Below are 23,210 nucleotides of genomic sequence, written 5' to 3'. Positions count from 1 at the left end.
CTGAGTACCATTGAAATTGATAACATACCGAGGCATGAATAATGGGATAATCAACAATTCCCCCCTCGATTCCACCGTTGCTCTCGTCGTTGAATAATCTCTCTATCGATTACAATCGCCTCGAGCTGGTCTTCGTTATTTTGTTACTTTTGTTGCTTTTGTTGCACTCTTCATAGTCTATTAAGAACTGAAATTTATATAATCAGCATGTAGATCACATATACCTAAAAAGATATTCTGATTGAATATACAGCTACAACGTGATACAGATTGTGAGATATGTTCATGATTTACCCGGAGCCGGGTAGGAGATGTTAATTCCCGTGGAAATAATCGATATAAATTAATATTTTCTATAATAATTAATTAACATTAAGATTAATATAAATTATTAATGTAATAATTTTAATATAATATTATTAATTATATTAATTTAAATTATATTATATTAATAAAAATTATTAATATAATAATTAATAAAGTATTAATATAAATATTTGTATTTGTAAGATTAGGAACATACATCGCTGGAGCAATTGCTTCGTCTGTAGACAGAGATGCGATAAAGTAAAAGCTTTTTATCTGTCGCTCTCTTTGTCACCCCCTTCACGTGAGTTCTCCAATTTACGGCAATTGCTGGATTTATTACCCATTCCCCGGTCAACTTTACTTACATGCTTGTACAGTCTCAGTAAAGAACTGGCGTGGCTTAATTACGCTGGTTCGTTCTCGGCTATCCTCTTGGAATCGTCACGCTTGACACGACGGGGTCGACTTCTGAGAACAAAAGTGAACGTGAAATAGAAGTCAGTCGCGAATTGCAAAGTAAGAAAAGTTTGTTATATAAAATATATTTTGAGTTTTTGTTCCAATATTTCATAAATAATTTCTTGACATAGGAAAGTGTATTCTTGATGTTCAAGATGGTGAGATATCCCATTTCTTCTGACTAAAAGATATGACATTATGATATTTTAAGATGTTTAGTTTGGCATGTTTTACGAGATATTCAAGTTTGGAGAGTTTGCGGTAAATGCAAATTTATTGGACGCAACATTCAGTCTATCCTGAACCGGCGTCCGTATAAAGTTGATTTAAATGGACGTTATTATAATCGTTGTTTGCGTCCCGTCGTGCATGCATCCCTTTTTGTGGGAACTTTGGTATTAAAATAGTCTTTGAACTCGTGGGAATAAGACATTCTCCCTGGTAAATGTAATTATTCCTTTTAATGCTCATTGTCGTTCATAGTTCACTCATGCTTGTAAAATTAAATATTGCTCCAATTAAAGTATATTCCTGTCTTTCAGGAATATACGAACTTAACAAATACATACCTTATGAAACTTTGATTGAAAAATAAAAATTTACATTTTATGAGCAGAATATAATTTACTTTTTATCAAGTAACATATTTCTAATAGAAAAGCTGGAATAGAACATTGGAATACTCTATTTTTTATTTTTATTTCTTAAGTGATAATACTCTGTTCTTCGTGTTTTCTAATAATTTTCTATTATTATGTTATGCTAATAAAATTATGTTTTTGAACCATTTCATGTAATTTTGCCAGCATACTGTTAACGGGATTCTATGTAGTTGCATAGTATTAGAGGGTTAAATATGAAACCTGAACGGAACCCAATCCTCTGGAAGTACTACAATTACTCTTCAAATACTATCTTGACCACATCCTGTCTTAACACTTCGATTCTACCTTGAACACCCTCCCTCTATCATTTCGTACTTTTTCGGGACAAGCTGCGCGTGGTTGCCTCCCGATTTCCTCGGGTTCAGGCACAGATGCACTGGCGGTGGTCGAAGAGTGGGGGCGGTGCGATGGTGGAGGCACTCGCACAGTCTGGGGCCCACTTGTTCGCCGATCGTCTTGTCACTCGAAAGCACGTTGCCATTCCGGCAACATCGGCTTCGCTGTTGCCCCTCGTTCGATCTCGTGCTCTTCCATTGTATCGGTACTTTGTAATTTTCCCGCGAATCCCATTCAAATCGTATTGAGCACTCGACATCACGTGAAAGTGTGGAATAAGTGACTTTGTACACATAGGTGCATCTTAAAAGTGATAGAATAGGAAGAATGCTTTAAAAAGAACTCAAAAAACTACCATACATTATTTTACATTGCTCCTTTGAAAAATTTAATAAATATTAAGTAGGGAAAATGACCACGGAAACGTTTTCAAGAGAGTTAGATGGTCACATCGTGACCTTGCTTACGAGGATTTCTTCCCTGAAGGAAAATAACATGGAACTAACAGAGAAGAAAGCACCTATGTCGATAGAGGCTCGCAGTTTGGAACTCTGGAGAGCAGTAGCTGTAGAGTGTTTCGCTACCTTTCTCTTCAGTCTCGTTGTATCCGGCGCAGCCGCATCCTCCGCAGTTTCCGGAAGCGGACTCTCTGTCTTAGCTACCGCTGTAGCATCCGGTTTTGCGATTTCGGCGATCTGCTTCATCTTTGGTCATATCAGTGGTAAGTCTTTTGCGTTATATGATATTCGTACATTTTCGAGGATTACCTGTAATTTTGTACATTTTTAGTCATTTATATATTTAATTTTGATAGTACCACATTTTCAAAATAATATATCCAATAAATTTGTTACTTTAACATCTTTTTCATTTGTAAAACAATTTTCGGGATATGGGCGATATTATACCAGAGGCAAAAACTTTTGTCATTCACACTGTCGCGTCATTTGTACTCGGTCCTCATGGTTTCATTCTCGATTGACTCATTAACCGATTATAGTGGCCGATAGAAACACAGCACACCACGCGTGCATCGGAACGTGTATGAGAGAGTGCCCTAGATGGCATATAATATAGTATTTCAGGCTTACATCTTGGAATTCTTGTCTAATCTGTTTCATTATTGTCCGTCTTGTCATCTAAATAAAACATATTCGTGTCCCTTTCAAGAATATGCTTCGATTTTAAGTCTTATATAAACTTTTATTATTAGCAATTTTGATATAGATATATTATTTTGTATAATTTCTGTTTTGATATATATAGAACATATAAAATATAAGTTCCGTTTATCTTGTACAAAAAAATATATGCTAAACTTGTAATAAAACTCGCAATAAAATATCTGTCATACAGGTGGCCACGTGAATCCAGCAGTCTCACTATCTTTTGCTTTGTGTCGACGAATCTCCTTCCTCCGAGCTGCTCTGTACATCGCCGCACAGTGTGGAGGCGGTATAGCCGGAGCTGCGATGCTGTATGGGTGAGTGATTGCTTTTAAAACTCACAAGACCAATAAACAGTTTCCAACCCTTTGCATTCTTGTTATGATATCATTACCATATAGTAGTTAAAACAAATGTAGTTAATAAGTTTTTCAACTTCCATAATATATAGTTCAGAAGTCTATAAATTTTGACACTTTGAGTGAAAAGGGTTGAAAGCAATATTTTTTTCAAAGCAAAAACTTCCTTCGAGCGTCTATATACATACACGAAAGCAACAGGGTGTAGAAAAAATCGGAGATACGGAGCCCCAAGAGGGCAGCTGCTAGATATGGAATCCGAGAAGGCCGCATAGTCGAGCCCCGGAAGCTTTCCCGTTCCTTCAAGATGTCTTAACCATTTTTAAAAGCCCTCTGAAATCAACGGTACCACCGTCATACACCTTTTACGTAAATAATAAACACATCCGTTTCTTAGAATCTTTACTAAGATTTAAATTGTTTAAAGTAGACAAGAGAAATGTAAGAAGGTATATAGGGCCTTCTCGATAACCTACCTGAGATAAGTCGATCGTGGTTGATTAGTAACGCATATACATACATTTCTGCGTAATCTTCATATGCTAACATGCAATATAAATAACTATGTTCTTCCTGTGAATCTCTTTGATATCTAGCTGAATCCTTGAGAAGCCTTCCTACTATATGTGCTGCTTTTCGAGTACGTGTGTCTTGAACAGAGCATAAAATTGCCCGCTGGATCTGAAACGATTCAAAGTTACAGCTTAGAAACTTCTACTTACTTACTTCAATTGGAATTATATATAAAAATGATGTACAAGAGGAGTTACTGAAAATATACAAATTGAAATATATAAATATAAGCTACATGTTTCATAGCAAATCATTTTCAGGTATTTAAGACATTGTATTGCGTTACTTTTGTGTCACTCTGTAGAACGCTTTATATCTTCTTACATGGCTGCTGGCTATTAACTATATAATTGTAAGAACTGGCTGATTTATACTTGTACTTTAAAATAAGTACTCACGAGTCGTTATTATATGTTCATCGATATTCACGTCTCTATTATTAACCTATAAAGCCCGCGTGGATAGTCTATAATTCAACGGGGCAGCAAGTTTTCGCGAGCAGGCGATGATCAGGAGCGCGCGAGCACGCCGCTGTAATATTTTTTTTCTCTCCGGTTGGATGGAGAGAAGAAAGAGATTGGCCGTGTGCAACCTGGTGCACGTGCCTCGATTTTGCCCGTGGTTAAAGGATCTCCCGTCGCAAGAGGGTGAGAAAAAAATGAAGATGGGGACGACGAACTTCCAAGGTACCATCATTTATGTCAAATCTCTTATTCGACCGTTATCGTAGAGAGACAGAGAACAGATACTACGATAAAAAATGTAGCTCAGACATGGATCATTATTTCTCTTCCTTCTCGTTTCTCGAAAACAATTGCTCTCCCTTTTGTTGAGAATTGCCATGGGTTATCCAAGATAATTCTAAATTTGCTGAAGCGTAGAAATGATACTTTAAAGTGTACGCTTTTTCTCAAGAAATTATAGATAATATAGATGTCTCCTATGTGTATCTCCACGATGTATGATGTAGTATCAAAGAGTACAAGTCTCATTGTAATGATCCATTAACTTCGTATAAGATAAACATCTTCAAACTTTTCTTTGCAACACCAAGTAATTATTAAGGCAAACATCTAATCCTCAAAACTTCGATAGATTATTATAACATACTCGACCGCTCCGAAACCATAATTCAGACTATTTAATTATACTCGGTTATTCAACGGGTATCGGTGAAAAAATTGCAAAGAGAAGAACGAAGGGAGACGAGGAAGAGACAGGGGGAGAGTGGGAGAGGCAGAAAGAGGCACGCGTAATTGGCAGGGCTAGATGGAGAAGCTTCTTCGAAGGTAAGCACCTGCCTCGTTCCGTGTACGCTGCGGCAGGCCACCGCCTCGCAGCTGCCGCAGATGTTCCATGGACCAAAAAAGATCGTGCGGAAAAAGGATCGACCAGGCACCAGAGACGAGGATAATGAATACCTATACGCGCCGAGGTGGGACAAGTTTCACAACGCAATCGCCTCTCATTGAAGGAGGACACGCTGCGATCCGGAGCCAGAGCAGATGTTTTCTGCGTTCTCGAGGATCATTGTCCTCCCTTTCTCCTTTTATCATCGTCTTCTTCGCTTTCTTCTTTCTTATACTTTTTCTTTCTGTCATTCCTTTACTTCGTCGTTGTCTCTTCGGAATGTCGTCTTTGATATATCTAAGAAGATGAAATCGTAAAGAATTATAGAAAGGAATACATAGTACGAAGATGAATGAAGATGCAATTAATGATATAATAACTGGTAATGATGTAAAAAGATAACTGGGGATTGTTCATTCTGCGACCGGAAATTACAGGTTGGCACAGGTTGCATGGAAGTTGCAGACCCCTGATGTTGTTCCATGAGAGCCATAGAATAGAAGAATGCCCCTGTATAATAACTTACTGAACACCCTCGTCAACACCATCGATACTCTGTGGTCGGGGAAAGGTAAAAACACCCCGTACGATTCACCGCAGATACGTCCTGAACATCATTATCCATCCGTTAAGATTTTCTACGTGTTGACAAAATTACGACGTTTTCCCTTAGTGACTGTTTCAAAATGAAATATCTATGAGAAAGAAATAACCATGATTATTGAACCTCGAAAGCTAAGATGGTATAAATTAGATTTAAAATTTGTGTTTTAAATAATTCTTCGTAAAAAGTTCTTTATATGGATTGAATGAAATATTACGTAGTATGAAATTGTGGATGAACACTGATACTTCTGACGATTCCATACGACAGATCTGTCATCCGCGGTGGGATCACCCTTAGACCACCATATGACCGCACAAAGAGATAACAAGTGCGCGATATGTACCGAAATAATAATCGAACAATACTCTAGTTAACCAGTCGGGTTCGTCATCCCTTCCAGAAATGTCTCTGGGGAGTACGTGCATCCCAATGAGAAAAAAGGAGAGTCAAAGGAAAAAGAGGCGGTAGCGGGAGAGATGAAGAAGGAAATAACACGATTCTTGCATCTGTTGCGACTGGGTCAATCGATGCTGTATGTGTGTGTGTGTATATGGCGTTTGTAAAACACGTATCCTTGCGTTCATAGAGGGTTGGTAGCTCCCAGTGCGATACTTCCCTGAAATATAAATAAAAAATGAAATGGACAGGCAGCCGAGCAGATAAATCGTAAACCGAACTGACACGACCCAGAGATTATGGGAGAATCGCGAGTCTAACTATCCGGAAAGGATTTAGTATCGTTTCATCAACACGTTACAAGATTCTCCCATTATCCTCCTATATACTTTTTCCACGGCATAGATACGTAAAGAAAAAGATCCATGATATATCTTCATAAAAAATTGCTTGTAAGCTTTAAGTTTCAGGAAAGGATATGAAGATTTATAATAAATTACCATATCGCACATATTTTTCTAAAGTAACGCCACTGAAATAAGATTTTCAGGAAAAATGAGAAACTGTTTATAACGTTGATAAAAAGAATAAATTCTAGAAAACAATGGTTAAATATTATTTTTGTAATTTCACATTCTTTGCCCTTGACATCCTGATGTGATGGTTTTGATGTTCTTTTGACACAGGGCATTTGAAACACATGTGCGATATAATTTATAAAGTCAAATAATTATTACAAGAATCCATATCCAATTCTCTTTTTATTTGTGAAACGAAAGGAATAGTCCAAGCACGCCGACCGAGATTTTTCTAAAAAGAAAAATTCTAAAGGGAGATAGACGCGTTGGTATAAAACTATTTGTCAAAGGAGTTTGCCACCACGGACTGGGGAACAGCTGTGAGGAAGCAGGTGTGTGTTGTGACGTCAAGCAAGACACACGCAGACGCGTGGCGAGCCGGATGTCCAGTGAAGAAACAGCCCCGTCGCACATTTCCTGTTCTCCAAAACTATCTATGACACCCAGCCACGTTTAGTTTCAAAATCCGGAGCAATTAATTCTTGTCACGTCGCTCTATGACCACGTTCGAAACTGCAATGTGATTAATCGAATTGAAATCTATCTTAATGAAAGATACAATAAAACAAGATGAAAAATAAAAAATAAGTCGCTCGACTTCGAGCGTCGTATTTTTAAAGAATTGACATACATGCAAAGAAAATACGTCACGGTTGAGAAATATCATTCATCGAATGAAGGCGGTCTTCCAAAGGGAGAGATTTACAGTCGACTAGTAATATCCAAGCTTTTCCGAAAGCCTTCGATATTGGGTTCTTAAGCTGTGATTTCGAGAACCTTCTTCAATACTTTCAGCCAACTTAGGATTTCCCTTCGAATTTTCTTTGAAGATAATTCATCGACCAATCAAATATGTATATATGCGCTATTAACTGTCAAAGATACACTCGTGCTTGAATATTATAAATTAAAGATACTTCAATTTTTTTATCTAATTAGTGTAATTAACGAAAATTTTGTTTTCAATATATGTACAGATTTTTCGCGACATATTTTTGATCTAGCTATCGGAGATTCTGCGTTTTATGTAGCTAGTCCTTTTTTGATACCCATATGCATGGGGAGAAACTGTTGTCGAGCCGAAAATGTAGCGTGAAAGCCAGGTGGGTCAGGTAGAACCGTTTCAATAGGAATGTTTTACCTGCTTGGAACACCTTTTACCGAGGACACAAAGCGGCCCGCCTAAACGATCTCCGCGATATTCTAGCTTTTACAACTTTGACTCGTATGTGACGGTTATTCCTCCGTGGAAATGTTATTCCAGTCGTCGACGGTGTCCTGTGACAAGTAGACGACGCTCTTCGTTAGTAAAAATAAATTCGGAGCGGCTGATGATGAGCAAAAAAGCGGGGAACATGTGACGGTCTTTCACGCACCTCTTAAAATCTCTGACTCTCAGCTAAAAGCGCACGATGTCGCCCCCTAAACTAAATATTTGAGCGTATTACATGCTGGGAAAGTTTACGCCTTGTGTTCCTTGTAGTGGTTTCATGAAGAGTTGGTGAAGGTGATAAGAAGCTGAGATCCTTAGTGTTTAAACTTCTGTGAGAAACTCGATATAAATTGCTTTTGGTATTTTATGAGGATTAATTTTCGGGATTCAGGATTTCTTCTGTTCTGTTATTGTGTTATGTTATTGATTTATTCTATTCTGTGCATTTTTTATTCTTCTGTATTCTATAATTCTCTTCTAGTTAATAGTCCATTACTTTATTGTTATACGATGTAATTTAAACAGCTCTCAATTTGTCCTAAAAATTTGTTATAATTATAATATATCATTTTCTTCTCTTTTGGAGAAAGATTGAAAATATAAGTACGATTACCTTGGAGTTTAAGAAATCAAATAGCCTTGAAAAGATTGATGCTTATGTGTCGATCTTCTAGGTGCAGGAGGAAAGAACTAGCAAGGCGAAAAGGGTAGCTCTAACTTAGGGTAGGATGAACGAAGCAGGATGCTAACAGATGGTCACAACCACGTGTTCGTTCTTAAGAATCGTTCTGTTCCATAATCGTAGGTTGTGCGATTAGATGCATGCGCAGCCAGCCTGTTGGCCCTGCATGAAATCCATTTCTTAACGCGAGTGCGTGAACAATCATGATTTCTTTGCCAACTAAAAAGATGACTAAAAACTGTTTCTTCAAACACTTTAGAATATAGCCTTTATTGCAAATACAATAAAATTTAGGTTTTGCAGAATATCAATACAACTCACATTGCAAATTCATATGAAATTCGAATTGAAAATTATACAACCTTAATTAGAGTTACAAATTTTGTACTTGAAAATATTCTAAGCAATATCTTGGCACAACAAATTTTTCTTTAAATCAAAATGATGATACTATAAATATCGAAAGTTTTTTAACGATTAACTAAGTTTCTCCAAAGCTTCGGAAAACGAAACAACTATTGTTATCTCGTGTCCTTCCGAAACGCGTGTACATATCGAATTCGACATGTTTGAAGAGGTAAAGACGTAAAACATCTGCCGCTGTTTCGTATCCTTCGGTCGAAAGAGAATCATTTATGGGTTCTAAAGCTCCTTTGTGATTGCGACTTTACGCTATGGATATTCGAAAGGACCACTGACGATTCCTTTTATGCAACATGTGGCTGGCACGTGTTTCCCCGTAGAAAGGCACGGTCCACGATTTATATAGGATTCTATAAAGGAGGAGGATCCGCAACGATCTTCCAGGCCAGCTGCCACGGTTTCTTTCTCTCTCGTATCTTAACAGGTCAATAAGATTCTTTTAGAACTTATTGTTAGATATCGCCGCCATGAATCTGCCAGGGTATAATCGCCCTAGTGAATCGGTTGTATGTGTAATAGGTACGTGGAATTTTCTCCATTGTTAATTATCTTTGGTGTTCTTACATTTGTGGCTAAAGGGACATATGTACATGCAATTAGTTTCATTTGATTAAACAAATTTTAAAAATTGTAATAAGAAAACTTTCACACAGATTAGATACTTAAATTTAAGGAGGAGATATTTTTTATAACATTTTAAAGTAGATGATTAAATATCGTACCTTTTTAATTATACATAACTGAATCTGTTTATAAAGGAATAATTTAGAGTATAGAGTTTTCTAATTGATAGAAGTTTTTCTCAATGAATGAATTCTAATTTTGCGTTAAAGATTGAAACGTAAACTTTGATGAACGAACGTAGGATAAAAGTAAGAAAAACGCGGTCAGCGGCGTTTATTGTGTCGCAATGGATCCTCGTGGGTGTACGCACTTCCTGGCCCCTTTTTCACATGTTTCCCATTCACGACGAGCAGGATAGAAATCTGAGGCTCGAACTGTTTTGTCCTTTCAAAGAATTCCTGTGCTTTGTCGCCTTGGATTTCTATAGTCGATGATGTTCGTGCAGGAAACTGCACTGTTCTGAAGAAAAATGTCTGGAATTAATCGCCTCGTCTCCTCGCTACGATTTTTTAAAAAGAAGGTGACAGGAAACTGGCCCGGACACCGTAAAGAATGAAAGAAATATTACCCGTATTCAGGCTACCTTCGAATAAATATGCTAAAAATACTTGCTTCTCTATACACCATAAAATTTCACTGAATGCAATTCCATCAGGCGTAACACTCGATACAGTTTGTCCCATAAGGGAAGACTGGTCAAGCTTCTTGCAAAACTTCCCACAATCGATCGCCCTACATCGCTAGTTCACCGTGAACCTAATTTTCTGGTTTAACCACAACCACCGGAGCACCTGAACTTTCCCATAGGGCAAGACTTTAGAATGGAATCACTGTAGATCTCGCCTGGGCTTTAACACATATCACACACATGTGGCGGTTTTCCTGGTCAAAAAAGGGGGCCAGGAAAGGGGCCGCTAACGACTAGAGTACGTAGCTTGCATACGTATATATCCTAACCACTCTACAGAGGGGAGTTCTGGTGGGTGGAAGATATCAATAGCTCGTTAAACACGACAGAGGTCTAGTGAAAGTGATACACACCCCTTCTGGCTCTGAATTGAAATTTATTTTAAACGTTGTAGCCCTCGCTGGACCCTTGAGGGTGTTTCTGGGGTTCAGTTACCCCCATGCGAATATAGGGCACAGGTTGCACGCGGTCTCTCGAGTCAAGTGCATGTAGGATTAAACGACGAAATGAGTCGCGGCTGAATGACCGTATCTTCTCGAGCGGAAAACGTGAGAAAAAGACCGTCAGCTATGGGAACATTCCTTATAAAACTCTTCTAAGAAATATCGAATAACAGTGGACCAAAAAAGTATCGTAGATTTTTATTCAGATTTTATATTGGACTTCTGAAAAGAGAGAGATCAGTTTTAAACGATAATCATAAGAGAAGTTATATGATGGAAAATGAAGGATTTACTGGTTTTCTAAGTATTACTTCTAATGTAAGGTTCAAGTAGGATTGCTTGAAATATTTTCAGGCTATACTTGTAGCTTTTTGTTACAAGAAGGCTTTTAGAGTAGAGAAAATGGAGGCTAGTCCGCACTCTGACAGCAAAGAGTAGGTGCAAAGAGTGTTCCCTTTCTGTCTAGGGCCAAAATGGGTCTCTTAAAGGGGATTAAAATGGAACGAAGTCCCTTCGGCCTCTTTAAACGCGTTTTAAATATTAAAGTATATTCTAAAAGCAATTACCTACGATTATATAAAAAATAATATATTATATAGTATTATAATATAATATCGTATCATGATATTAAAAAAAAAAACTCACAGAATATTATCTTCCCACATTAGCTTCAGCATAAAAAGTTGCTATGACCAATGTGACTATTGTCTACCAAAGGAAAAAGATCGATCAAAAATCCGCTTATCACCCTGGCTGCCCTAAAAGGGATGCGAGATCTCATTTTTTCCTTGTTTCCACCCTCAACCACAGACGATACATTTAATCCCAATTGTGCCGTCGTGATCTGCATTTCTGATTTCATCAATTCGCTCTCTCGTGACACGATCACGAGGCCTCTCGACATAAAGAGGCTGAATAGAGCAAGAAAAAGAAAGAAAGGGAGCTCCTATCTGCATCACACTCTAAACGGGGGAGAATTTTCGCCGATATACGTGACAATAAATTTCAGAGGGACAGGGATTCAGTGCATTTAGCGGTAAAATTAGATCCATTTCTCCCTCAGAACTGCATCATATCCTGCGCTTCGAAAGGCGCCTGCATGTGGAGGTTCACCTTGTTAATTTTTTGTTAATATTGATCTCGTGTATCAATTACTTTGAACTCGATTGTTTCTATTAGTCCACGCAAGATAAATGGCACGCGTCTGAAAAGAAATTAATGTTAATATTATACAACGCGCTAAAACATATTTCTAAAAGACTTCGCATTAACATTCAGCAAGCAACATTCCTAATGACTTTCAAATATTAAAATCCTAAATTCCATTATTTTGTAATTTTTCTTTTTAGCAGATAAACTATTGAGTATTTTATTTTTAAAACATCAAGTATAAAATATTAGATTTTAATTTTATCAGTGAGCAATGATTATAAATCGAGATTCACCAATATGAAATTCTTATTGATGTCCAATACCATTGTGGTCACAGTCCAAAACACAAAAGGTCATGTGTCTGTAGCCCCGTGTGATTGTACGAACTGAGAAAATTAACGAGGTTATATGCAAAAGAAACACGTCGATGGGGTGGGGTAGGAGCGATGAATGAAGCCCATAGGCTCGACGATGCACCGGCTAATATAAACATTACACCGCTGGGACTGACTTGCTGCAGGGGGCTTCTACGCCGGGTGTCGCTGTTACAATAACCTTCAATAGGAAAATCATTGTATATTACACTATGACACGTCATACGCAGGAATTATTTTGGAAAACTGATCGATAACTTTTACACTTTTCTATTATAACCTAAGTTTATTTAATTCTTCTTACCTACATAATGCATTCAATAATTAAGTAACTCAATTTTATTTGTTATAGAGTGACTACACCTTCCAATACGCAGACCTTAACTTCCGTAGGTCGTCTCGGAGGGCCTATCGAGAGGCTCTTGGTAGAATTAGCACTTTCTGTGCTGATTGTCCTATCTCATTTTACCTCAGAATGCTCAAAAATACTACCAATGTCAGTTTCTTCGAAACCAGCTGGCGTATTAGCTGCAGCCTACACGGCAGCCACTTTGGTTTCGGTAAGTATATACTGCTTTCGGCCCAAGCTTCGATTAAAGCACAAAGTTCTCGTTGATGAAAGAGAAAAACATCGTGTTAGTATGAGAACGTCTAAGAAAGTAGTCCTTTTTTTCCTTATTTTACCTTCCGTTGTACGCATTCTTTTCCGTAACCGGTCTATCCAAAGCGGCTCTCGATTCCTTTCGAATCAGCCTCACGTTCGTGTCTTTAAACAGCACCTGCAGTTTAGCAGAGAAGGAAATGTCGAATAGGGAGGACTAAGAAAGAAAGAAAGAAAAGAGAAAAGAAGAATTCAATCTTTCGGTTCCACCTGCTTCGAAACGCGTGTACAATATACTCCAAACAAAAAAATACGTTTTACCGTGCCTCGTACAAGAAAACAGGAACATAAGAAATGCACGTTTGTTAACTTGTGCATTCGGTATCACTTCCGTCCTGTACACAGTTTAAAAAATATAAAACAAACACGAATAACAATTATATAAATAGAAAGAACATAGATGAATAAATCACTACTAAATTATAACAAATATTTTTAATTATATTTCAGAGTCCATTCTTAAATCCCGCACGCGCACTTGGACCAGCATTCGTCACCAATCGTTGGGACAACCATTGGGTGTACTGGGTAGGTCCACTGTCGGGAAGCGCAGTGGCAGCCCTTCTTCACGAATATGTTCTAAATCCCAAACGATCTAGAGACCCACGGGATATGGATGACGGTGACAATTCATCAATGAGATCCGACGAGGACACCTACGACGATCTGGACAAACCAACGGGTCCCAAATTTCCCAGCGCCTATGCAACCTATCGCCCAGTTGCTGGAGCATCTTCCTCGATCTACAGTACGCCTCCGACAGCCTTAGAACGTGTCGAATCCATTTACGGGGGAACCAAATCGCTCTACTGTAAATCCCCACCCTTAACCAGGGCAAATTTAAATCGTTCGCAAAGTGTATACGCTAAATCGACTTCCGGAACCCGAGACGGCCTAATGATCCCCAAACCGGGTCCTCTAGCCCCCGCACAAAGCCTGTACCCGATTAGAATAGGTCAAACAAGTTCAAATTCAGGAAGAGACAGTCAACAGCAAAATGGATCAAATGGTCAGAATCAAAATTCTCAAAATCATAACAGTACCAACCAAAATATGCAGAATCAACTGCAACAGTGCACGCAGAGCATTTATGGAATCAGAGGAATTTCCACGAGTCTTAGTACGAGGGAGAATGGTATCTATGGTGTATCTACGGGGTCCAGCATATATGGCCGAGCTCCAGCTCCTCCTCCGAGTAGTCAGAATTCTCAACAATCAGGTCCGAATGTCCAATCTTCCACTCAAAATCATCATCAGCCACAACAACAACAGCAACAGCAGCAACAACAACAGCAGCATCAGAATGGAACGATATCCACCTGCTCTGATAACGCAGCAAACTCTAGAAGACCAGAAAGCATGTACGGACATATTTCTAGACGCAGTGACGATTCTGCGTATGGCAGTTATCAAGGTTCGACGCGAGGCAATTACGGAAAGGTACCTGGACCTCCTGGATCAACGGGTCCCCCTAACGGACCACCTGGTCCTCCTCAGTACCGCGAACAAGGAAGACCTAGTCCAGCTGGGCCATTGCAACAGAACCAGCAAAATAATTTTCAAAGAAATTCGCCAAATCCTCAATATTGACTATAAATTTCATGGATTTGGTGATCATTTTTTATAAGACTGCTACATACATGATTGGCTGAATGATTATTAGCAGCTTCAGAAAGACGTGTAGTGGTTGTCAAAAGAACGGAGAAGTTCGTTGGACAATAAAATGTCATTCGAAATTAAAGTTGAAAATTTCGTTGAGAAAAAGAGATATTGTAGTGCCATTTTGTAGCGTGATGATGATAGCAGGAGGATATAGAGGAATGGAATAACCTAGAAAATAATACTGATATTGATAATGGTTAAATTACAATGTCCCATAGACTTTGGAAGGAATAATAATGTTTACCGCATTTCCCTAGAAATGGATTTAGTGTTGATATCTTTCAGTGACAATTGTAAAGATCTTTTTATCGAGATTCGTCGTGATGAATTGAATGAACTGAAGAAGCTATTTCATCGTTTCCCACCATGGGACATATAGGCCTTTCGCTTTCTCCGACGTCGGGCATTATTAGATTAATTTTTTAATTAACTGTCACAATCTATCAAAGTATTGATCGTTGTACGGCTATCTAGAAGACATTCGAAAGCAATAAACTTTGATTTTTGAATCGTTAATTATCAAACTCTTAACTTTTGAATCAATCGATAAAGCAAACTGATTAGAATTTTAATCAGTGTTTTGTCACACAAGACTGATCTCACAAATACTTTTTTATATATGACATTTAAGAGAAAAAGAAGAGTTTATTATATATCGAAGGTCAAATTTGAGAATCTTTGCTGCATCTGCTCTGTTTCGTATAAATCGATATGATCGATTTTCGGTCTAGCAAAGTGAGACAAACTTTATACTATTTAAACATCATACAATGTATGTATTAAGATACTATATTTTAAGAGATAAAGTCAATATGGTATAAAGTAATTTAATGCAATGGATGGAAGTATGAGCATTTATGAATTAATATTTGGAGAACGTAAAGAACGATAGAATTCGAGAAACAGTCTTTTTGTATATATTGAATTTTATATTTATTATTTTTATTATAGATTATAGGACTAGTAGGATTATTGTTACCTTTATATATGTACGTATCTAGCAAAAAGATTCGACAATAAACGTCTCTAAAACAACGAATTACTTGTTTATTTTTTGCTACAATTACGGAAAATAAGTCAAAATACATACGTATGTTAAATATTCTGACAAACAATTTTCTTCGTCATTTTTTGCCAATATCCTCATTAATTCGTAACTGCTTTAAAAGTGATATTAAGAAAAGCGACATCTATTGAAGGAAATTAAAATCTACCTTAATAACGAAATCAGAATAAAAATAATAACTAAAACTTAACATACTGTTTTGCACTGGAGATTACATTTTCTGTTATCGTACAGCAGACTTTTACATAGATTAATATCGCTTTTATTATGGTATAAACGATTTTTGTGTTTAACGTACGTCTGCGCGCCAATAATTGTATAGGATGTTCCAGAAGCAAAATCTCATAGTTATATTCTATGGATATAATCAAGCAAAAAATGTTATATGCACATGGATCATTTAAAGGTTTATTAGCTTACAATAAAAATATATAATACAGAGGAAACAATAATAGACTTACAATAAGAAAATAATATTTCATTAACGTGATCTTTTTATCATTTTCTATCAGCTTTTTTTTTTAACAGATAGGAAAGAAAAGAGAGACCTCGTTAATTGTCTCTAGACTGCAGGTTTTTATGCAAATTCATATTTTTGAGAATATAATTAAACAAATAAAACCTCGATAAAAAATTGTTTCACTTACCAAGTATTATAAAAAGCACTATACTATGGATACTTTATATATTGTACATTTTGTGGAATTTTACACTTTCAAATTTTCTATAAATGCATCAGCAGTCTATTTATCTTTATCTTTTCTTCTTATATTTATGGCTTTCCTATCATACTCTTCATATGTCCATGACGAAGTTTGGCCATTAATTCCTGAGACACCTTGTATACCATACCAACGGAATCTTGTCGCCATCTATCGGGATGCGACGAAATCTGGCGCTTACTATACGTTTAACGAGTTTAACCGATAAAAATTTCGAGAGAGATCGTCACGGAGAATCGAAACGCGAGAAAGGCGATCTTCGTTGCCAAATAGAAAAGTCGTTGGAATTCCCCACAACCTTCAGTCTCGATCTCAATCTCTCTCTCTTTGGAACGCACTTGGAAATCAGCTGATGACGTAACACACGACGAGCGCAAGAAGAAAAGTTAGTTGTATACTCGTGTCGGTGTTGGTGGGCGCGAGACTTGCGCGAGACGAAGTATGGCGTAGGATTCTGTCTTGGCCTCTTTCATTGAGCAGTATTTCAGAGTTCGCTCGCTATTACGTGGTGGTTTTCGTTTCTCTACCATTTTGCTAACGGTAAATCACACCATCGTATTCTTGTGTATGTTGTGCTGCGTTATTTTATCACGACTGGTGTATTCGGCGCTTTACGGAATCGGAACCAGCTCTATTTTCTTGCAGGGCACGAAAAGGACACATTGAGTATCGGTACAGGATGAGCGTCGATGCATACGGACCCAGCAGTCAGACTCTGACGTTCCTAGACACGGAAGAAGCTGATTTAATTGGTGCAGATACACAGGGTAGCGAATTCGACTTCACTGATTTCACGTTGCCCTCGCCGAGTCAAACTCAGGCCTCGCAACACGATGCTGCCCAAAGTCAACCTAACCAACCCGTACAGGTTCGTTTTTTCACTGACCATACGTCTACCACGTTCGATCTCTAACCTATATTTTTGTTTCTTCACTTCGTTCACCCGTGTACAAGGTTTTTTTTCTCAATCACGCGGATATCACCTAACCTCAATCCAGGTTTGGTTTTACTAATTCCCGACATACATTAGTTCCTTATGTCCACGCCTTAGCAGGAGTTTTTTGGCCTTCCCTTTTTTACTTTTAACGATATGTATTTGAAAGGACTTACTAATAAATATGATTTTTGCGATGTACGGATTGTTGTAAATACAGAAATCGCATATTTAAATCAGGTTTTCCAGACGTGATTAGTAGTTTTTCAATGATTAGAGGTTAGGTTCTTATATGGAGAACATTTCATAGTGTTATGCAAGGTGAATTGTTTGAATTGTTTCCGGTTTAGAATTAATATTTTCAAGTATGGAAGGAAAAATAATAATGTAATATCAATATTATAAACAAAATATGGCATAATTGTTTTATATAGGATTTTGAAAAAACAGATGAAATAGGCGATAAATAAACAAAGATTAATTACGTATTGGATGCAGAGTTTAATTCTATATAGGAATAAGTATTTATTGATAATTTTTGTGCATATATGGTTCTTTTCTAGGTTAATGGAACAAGCGGCAGCTCATCTTTGGAGTTGAAGATATCTGGAGCAGCACAAAGCCTTGCGGAATTGCAATTTGAAGAAGAAGAAGAGGAGGCATATTACAATCGTGATTTGCCAGAACATGCATGTAAATATTGTGGTATTCATGAAGCATCTTGTGTTGTTATGTGCAATGTTTGCCGCAAGTGGTTCTGTAATGGACGTGGAAATACATCTGGTTCTCACATTATCAACCACCTTGTCAGAGCCAAACATAAGGAAGTTACTTTACACAGGTATTATATTTTACACAACTCAATTGTATAGAATGATTTTTATTTCATGAGAGATTTATATTACAGAGATGGTCCTTTGGGAGAAACTGTCCTTGAGTGTTACTCTTGTGCTGTTAGAAATGTTTTCGTTCTTGGCTTCATTCCTGCAAAAGCAGATTCTGTTGTTGTATTACTCTGCCGCCAACCATGTGCAGCTCAGAGTTCGTTGAAGGATATGAATTGGTAATTATCATTTTTAGAAAAAATTACAATTGTAATAAATTACTATCATATTTAATACTGTTTTAATATTATAGGGATCAAGAACAATGGAAGCCATTGATAGAAGACCGTTCCTTTTTAGCTTGGTTAGTAAAAATTCCATCAGAACAGGAACAATTGCGTGCCAGACAAATTTCGGCCCAACAAATCAATAAGTTAGAGGAATTATGGCGAGACAATGTTGACGCGACCTTTCAAGACCTTGAAAAACCCGGTGTAGATGAAGAACCGCAACAAGTACTTTTGCGGTACGAAGATGGATACCAGTATCAGAACATATTTGGCCCTCTCGTAAAATTAGAAGCCGATTATGATAAACGTTTGAAGGAATCTCAAACGCAAGAAAACATTGAAGTACGTTGGGATGTTGGACTAAATAAAAAGACAATCGCCTATTTCATGTTAGCAAAAACAGACGGTGATATGAAATTGATGCACGGCGATGAACTAAGACTTCGCTACTTGGGTGAACTTCACAAGCCTTGGTCTGGAATTGGACATGTAATCAAGATCCCTGATAATTATGGAGAGGAAGTAGGGATCGAATTGAAAAATAATTCTGGCGCCCCAACGGAGTGTGTTAGTAACTTCGTCGTTGATTTTATTTGGAAAAGCACTAGTTTCGATCGGTAAGTAGTTTACAGACACTTCTCATTTTTATCTAGAGATGTGCTTCTTTTAACGTAACATCCTTTTTATGATAGCATGCAATTAGCGTTGCGGAAATTTGCTGTGGACGACACTTCTGTATCCGGTTACATATACCATAGATTGTTAGGACACGAGGTGGAAGAAGTTCTGTTTCGCTGCCATCTTCCTAAACATTTCAGTGCTCCGAATCTGCCAGACTTAAATCGTTCACAAGTATATGCCGTGAAACACGCTGTACAAAGACCCTTGTCTCTAATTCAGGGACCGCCTGGCACAGGAAAAACTGTAACCAGCGCTACGATAGTTTATCAACTTGTCAAACAAAACGGTGGTCCTGTATTAGTATGTGCTCCTTCGAACACGGCTGTTGATCAACTAACAGAAAAGATACACAAATCCAATTTAAAGGTTGTGAGACTTTGTGCGAAGTCACGAGAAGCAATTGATTCACCAGTAAGCTTTCTTGCCTTGCATAATCAAATCAAGAACATGGAGACGAATACTGAATTGCAAAAATTGCAACAACTAAAGGATGAGACTGGTGAATTGTCTAGCGTTGACGAAAAACGTTATAGATTACTAAAGAAAGCAGCAGAAAAAGAATTATTAGAGGCAGCTGATGTGATCTGCTGCACCTGTGTTGGAGCTGGTGACCCAAGGTTACATAGACTTAAATTTCACTCAATTCTTATTGATGAGAGTATGCAAGCAACGGAACCTGAGTGTATGGTACCAGTTGTTCTTGGAGCGAAGCAATTAATCCTTGTTGGTGATCATTGTCAATTAGGGCCAGTAGTTATGTGCAAGAAAGCTGCCAGGGCTGGTTTATCACAGTCTCTTTTTGAAAGATTAGTAGTATTGGGAATTAGACCTTTCAGATTGGAAGTACAATATCGTATGCATCCAGATCTATCACGATTCCCATCAAACTTTTTTTATGAGGGTTCTTTGCAAAACGGCGTGTGCGCGGACGAGAGGAAATTGTTGAAAATTGATTTTCCTTGGCCAGCACCTGACAAACCTATGTTTTTCTACGTTACACAAGGTCAAGAAGAAATTGCAGGAAGTGGTACATCATACTTAAATCGAACGGAAGCATCGAACGTTGAAAAAATAGCAACAAGATTTTTACGTTGCGGAGTAAAACCTGAACAAATTGGAGTAATAACTCCGTACGAGGGTCAACGAGCTTATTTAGTGCAATACATGCAATACCAAGGATCCTTGCACTCGAAACTGTACCAGGAAATCGAAGTCGCTAGCGTAGATGCTTTCCAGGGCAGAGAAAAAGATATAATAATTATGTCTTGCGTTCGATCGAACGAACATCAAGGTATTGGATTTCTGAATGACCCACGAAGGTTAAACGTCGCATTAACCCGCGCGAAATACGGAATCATAATCGTAGGAAATCCAAAGGTATTGTCGAAACAGCCATTATGGAATCACCTATTAAGTTTCTATAAGGAACAGAAAGTTCTCGTAGAAGGACCGCTGAACAATCTTAAAGAATCTATGATTCAATTCGCCAAACCAAAGAAACTCGTCAATGCTGCTAATCCAGGCTCTCACTTTATGTCTACGTCGATGTACGATGCAAGGGAAGCTTTGATCCCGGGTTCGGTATACGATAGATCAGGTACTCAAGTAAATGGAACACAGAATCATAATCCTTATTACCAAAGGAACGTACCTTTAGACATCTTCAGCAGAACCCACGATACTATTAGTTACATTAGCCCAGAAAGAGCTCAAGCAGCGATGAATAATGTACCAGTTCCAGTGGGAATGTTCATGAATATGGCACACGTACCACCACGGTTCTATAATCAACATCAGCAGGCCCTACAGGCTAGACAAAACCAACGTAATCGGCGAGGTACAGCTTTATCGAAGAACAAACAAGGCCCACGAATGGGTAAACTAAGTCAATCAGAACAGAATACTCAGCCATATAGCCAGCCAGGATTACCGTTAACACAAGGCACGACGCAAGGTATGTCACAACCAGGTTTCAGCCTTTCTCAACCCGGACTGAGTCAAGCGGAACTTTCTCAAGATTCCTTCGCTGTCGGAGAGTTTCAATCACAAATGGACGGATTATTATCACAAGATTCAACTTATCAGGGTGATCGAAGTGGTTTTTATCAATCCGGACAGTCACAAGCCGGGGGACAATTCTCCCAGCCATATTGAGCCGAGATCGTACGGCTGAGCAACGCAATTGCTATGCAGCGTCGCGGGAGCGACTGAAGGCTCGTTCGACCAATTCTTCTTCGACCAACAACCACAAATCACTAACTGCGCAAAACGGTAAAACGGCTCGGCGATCGAGTACGGTATATGCACACGCAGTCGTCGGCGTTTTAAAAGAGGGTTTTAAAACAAACAAGCAAACAAACAAACCAAAAAAAAAAAAAAAAAAAAAAAAAAACTACAAATGGGGGAGCCCGTCGTCATTTACCGTCGAAATGTTAAGCTGTTTTAGACGGGGAAAGAAAACGGTTAAAGAGTAAAACCACCTGGCAAACAAGTATGACAAGCCAATAAAAACAATTAAAAAGATACAAGAACAAAAAAAAAAAAAGAAAGAAAAGAATAAGACTGGGAGACGACATTATCACCAAAATTACCAACCACCACCGTGACACGCGCTTACCGTAAAAGTACCGTTTTATCGCGGGGATCGAATGACGCTAGAATTACACACACAGCAAAGTAAAACAAACAAACAAAAAAACATCAAAATACCAAAAACACAAAAAAATATAACGATAATAAAGGAAAAAAGGAAGAAAGAGATACGGGACGTGTAATGCTTCATGACTTGACCAAATTCGAAAAGTGTGCCAAGATAGCGTATTAGCTAAAAAACGTACAAAAATACTAAACAAAAATCTAAATGACAAACCAGAAAATGAAGGGGAAATGGTATTGTTTGCGAATGTTTAATTTGCTATCGAAGATATGATGAATGGAAAGGAGAGAAGATTTGGAGTGCATTATATCGGTTCTGATAAACGCGTTACGTGTCTTTTTGACATTTCCTTAGAAAAGGTATAGGATGAACAACTACTGCCAAGGGAAGGAAAGAGAAAGAGAGAAACGAATTATGCCCCTATAGAGATTTTACAGGACCCTAAAAATATCGTGTTTTTTGATGGTTCATATAGACCTCTTTCGATCACTATCTTGTAAGCTGCGAAAGAAAATTACAACAGAAAAAGTACGGTTCTTGCAACGCGTGGACACGCGACAACGTCAATAATAAGAAAACAATGACAGTACAAGACCATCCTTATCATTGGCTTGTCCTTTAACCGACAAAAACTACCATCATCGATGAAACGTTGCCGATCGAATTGTCGTCAAACAGTATGAGGCCGACACTTGAGTATCATCGTGAAGGAGGAATCCTTTCTCAGAAGCTTGGCGTGATAATTGACATTACGCTATCCGATAAGGAATCCTATTAATTTTTGATCATGTTAATTAATTTCTATCTTTTCTGCTTAGACCGGTATATATATTGTATATATTTTATTTACCGCAGGGGTCGAGAGAGCGCGCAAGAATGAAAAAAAACAATTTCATTCAGTATTTGTGTTTTTTCTTTTATACGACTTGCAGATGAATGACTAAAAAAGTGACGAATCACAATGTACATTGAAACAATTAAGACAATGTACTCTAAAAAAAAAGAAAAAGCGGGAGAAAATGGGAATGTTGAATCCAATCATTAACATTATAATCCTTTAACAGCATCTTTCAGATACAGACAACTGCAGTTTTGAGAAAAGGAATACTGGGAAAAAACAAGAAATTACTTGGATTTTGAATATTATTCTTATCTATAACGGTATAAAGTAGTCCATTTAGTGTTCAAAGTATTTTATTAGTTCTAATGTACTGACTAAAGCATCGTTCTATCTGCTAATTCTTTTAATTTAGATACTTTCTTCTTTTTTGTTCTTTTCTTACCTTCATATATCCCCTGCTATTTTATTTTTCTTTT

The 23,210-nt window shown here is 37.7% G+C and overlaps 2 protein-coding genes and 1 long non-coding RNA gene across 8 annotated transcripts; 2 read left to right on the top strand and 1 right to left on the bottom strand.

Annotated features, from left to right (window-relative positions):
• Positions 1-548: 548 nt before the first annotated feature.
• LOC126918099 (neurogenic protein big brain) lies at positions 549-15,759 on the top strand. 2 transcript variants are annotated; one of them, XM_050725731.1, is made up of 5 exons: positions 549-825; positions 2,256-2,490; positions 3,126-3,252; positions 12,750-12,957; positions 13,509-15,759. In XM_050725731.1, exons 2-5 carry the CDS (start codon positions 2,265-2,267, stop codon positions 14,646-14,648), a joined length of 1,701 nt encoding a protein of 566 aa, XP_050581688.1. In that variant the 5' UTR covers positions 549-825; positions 2,256-2,264; the 3' UTR covers positions 14,649-15,759. The 2 variants fall into 2 exon arrangements, with proteins under 2 accessions (XP_050581688.1, XP_050581687.1); XM_050725730.1 differs by lacking the exon at positions 549-825 and having other exon boundaries at positions 1,608-2,490.
• Positions 7,743-12,737, bottom strand: LOC126918126 (uncharacterized). 3 transcript variants are annotated; one of them, XR_007711235.1, is made up of 3 exons: positions 9,839-12,737; positions 8,175-9,688; positions 7,743-8,076 (listed from the first exon to the last, which is right to left on the bottom strand). It is a non-coding gene; the product is annotated as an uncharacterized LOC126918126 (long non-coding RNA). The 3 variants fall into 3 exon arrangements; XR_007711234.1 differs by lacking the exon at positions 7,743-8,076 and having other exon boundaries at positions 8,092-8,549; positions 8,625-9,688; XR_007711233.1 differs by lacking the exon at positions 7,743-8,076 and having other exon boundaries at positions 8,092-9,688; positions 9,839-11,437; positions 11,517-12,737.
• Positions 15,760-16,884: 1,125 nt separating the features above from the next.
• LOC126918087 (regulator of nonsense transcripts 1) lies at positions 16,885-21,797 on the top strand. 3 transcript variants are annotated; one of them, XM_050725705.1, is made up of 6 exons: positions 16,885-17,048; positions 17,154-17,376; positions 18,006-18,283; positions 18,350-18,505; positions 18,580-19,173; positions 19,249-21,797. In XM_050725705.1, exons 2-6 carry the CDS (start codon positions 17,188-17,190, stop codon positions 21,389-21,391), a joined length of 3,360 nt encoding a protein of 1,119 aa, XP_050581662.1. In that variant the 5' UTR covers positions 16,885-17,048; positions 17,154-17,187; the 3' UTR covers positions 21,392-21,797. The 3 variants fall into 3 exon arrangements, with proteins under 3 accessions (XP_050581662.1, XP_050581664.1, XP_050581663.1); XM_050725707.1 differs by having other exon boundaries at positions 16,898-17,048; positions 17,138-17,376; XM_050725706.1 differs by having other exon boundaries at positions 16,900-17,073.
• The last annotated feature ends 1,413 nt before the right edge of the window (positions 21,798-23,210 follow it).

The sequence above is a fragment of the Bombus affinis genome, chromosome 6 (assembly GCF_024516045.1).
Source record: "Bombus affinis isolate iyBomAffi1 chromosome 6, iyBomAffi1.2, whole genome shotgun sequence".
NCBI lineage: Eukaryota > Metazoa > Arthropoda > Insecta > Hymenoptera > Apidae > Bombus > Bombus affinis.
Note: the sequence above shows the minus strand (reverse complement) of the source record. Positions and strands in the feature narration are given on the sequence as shown.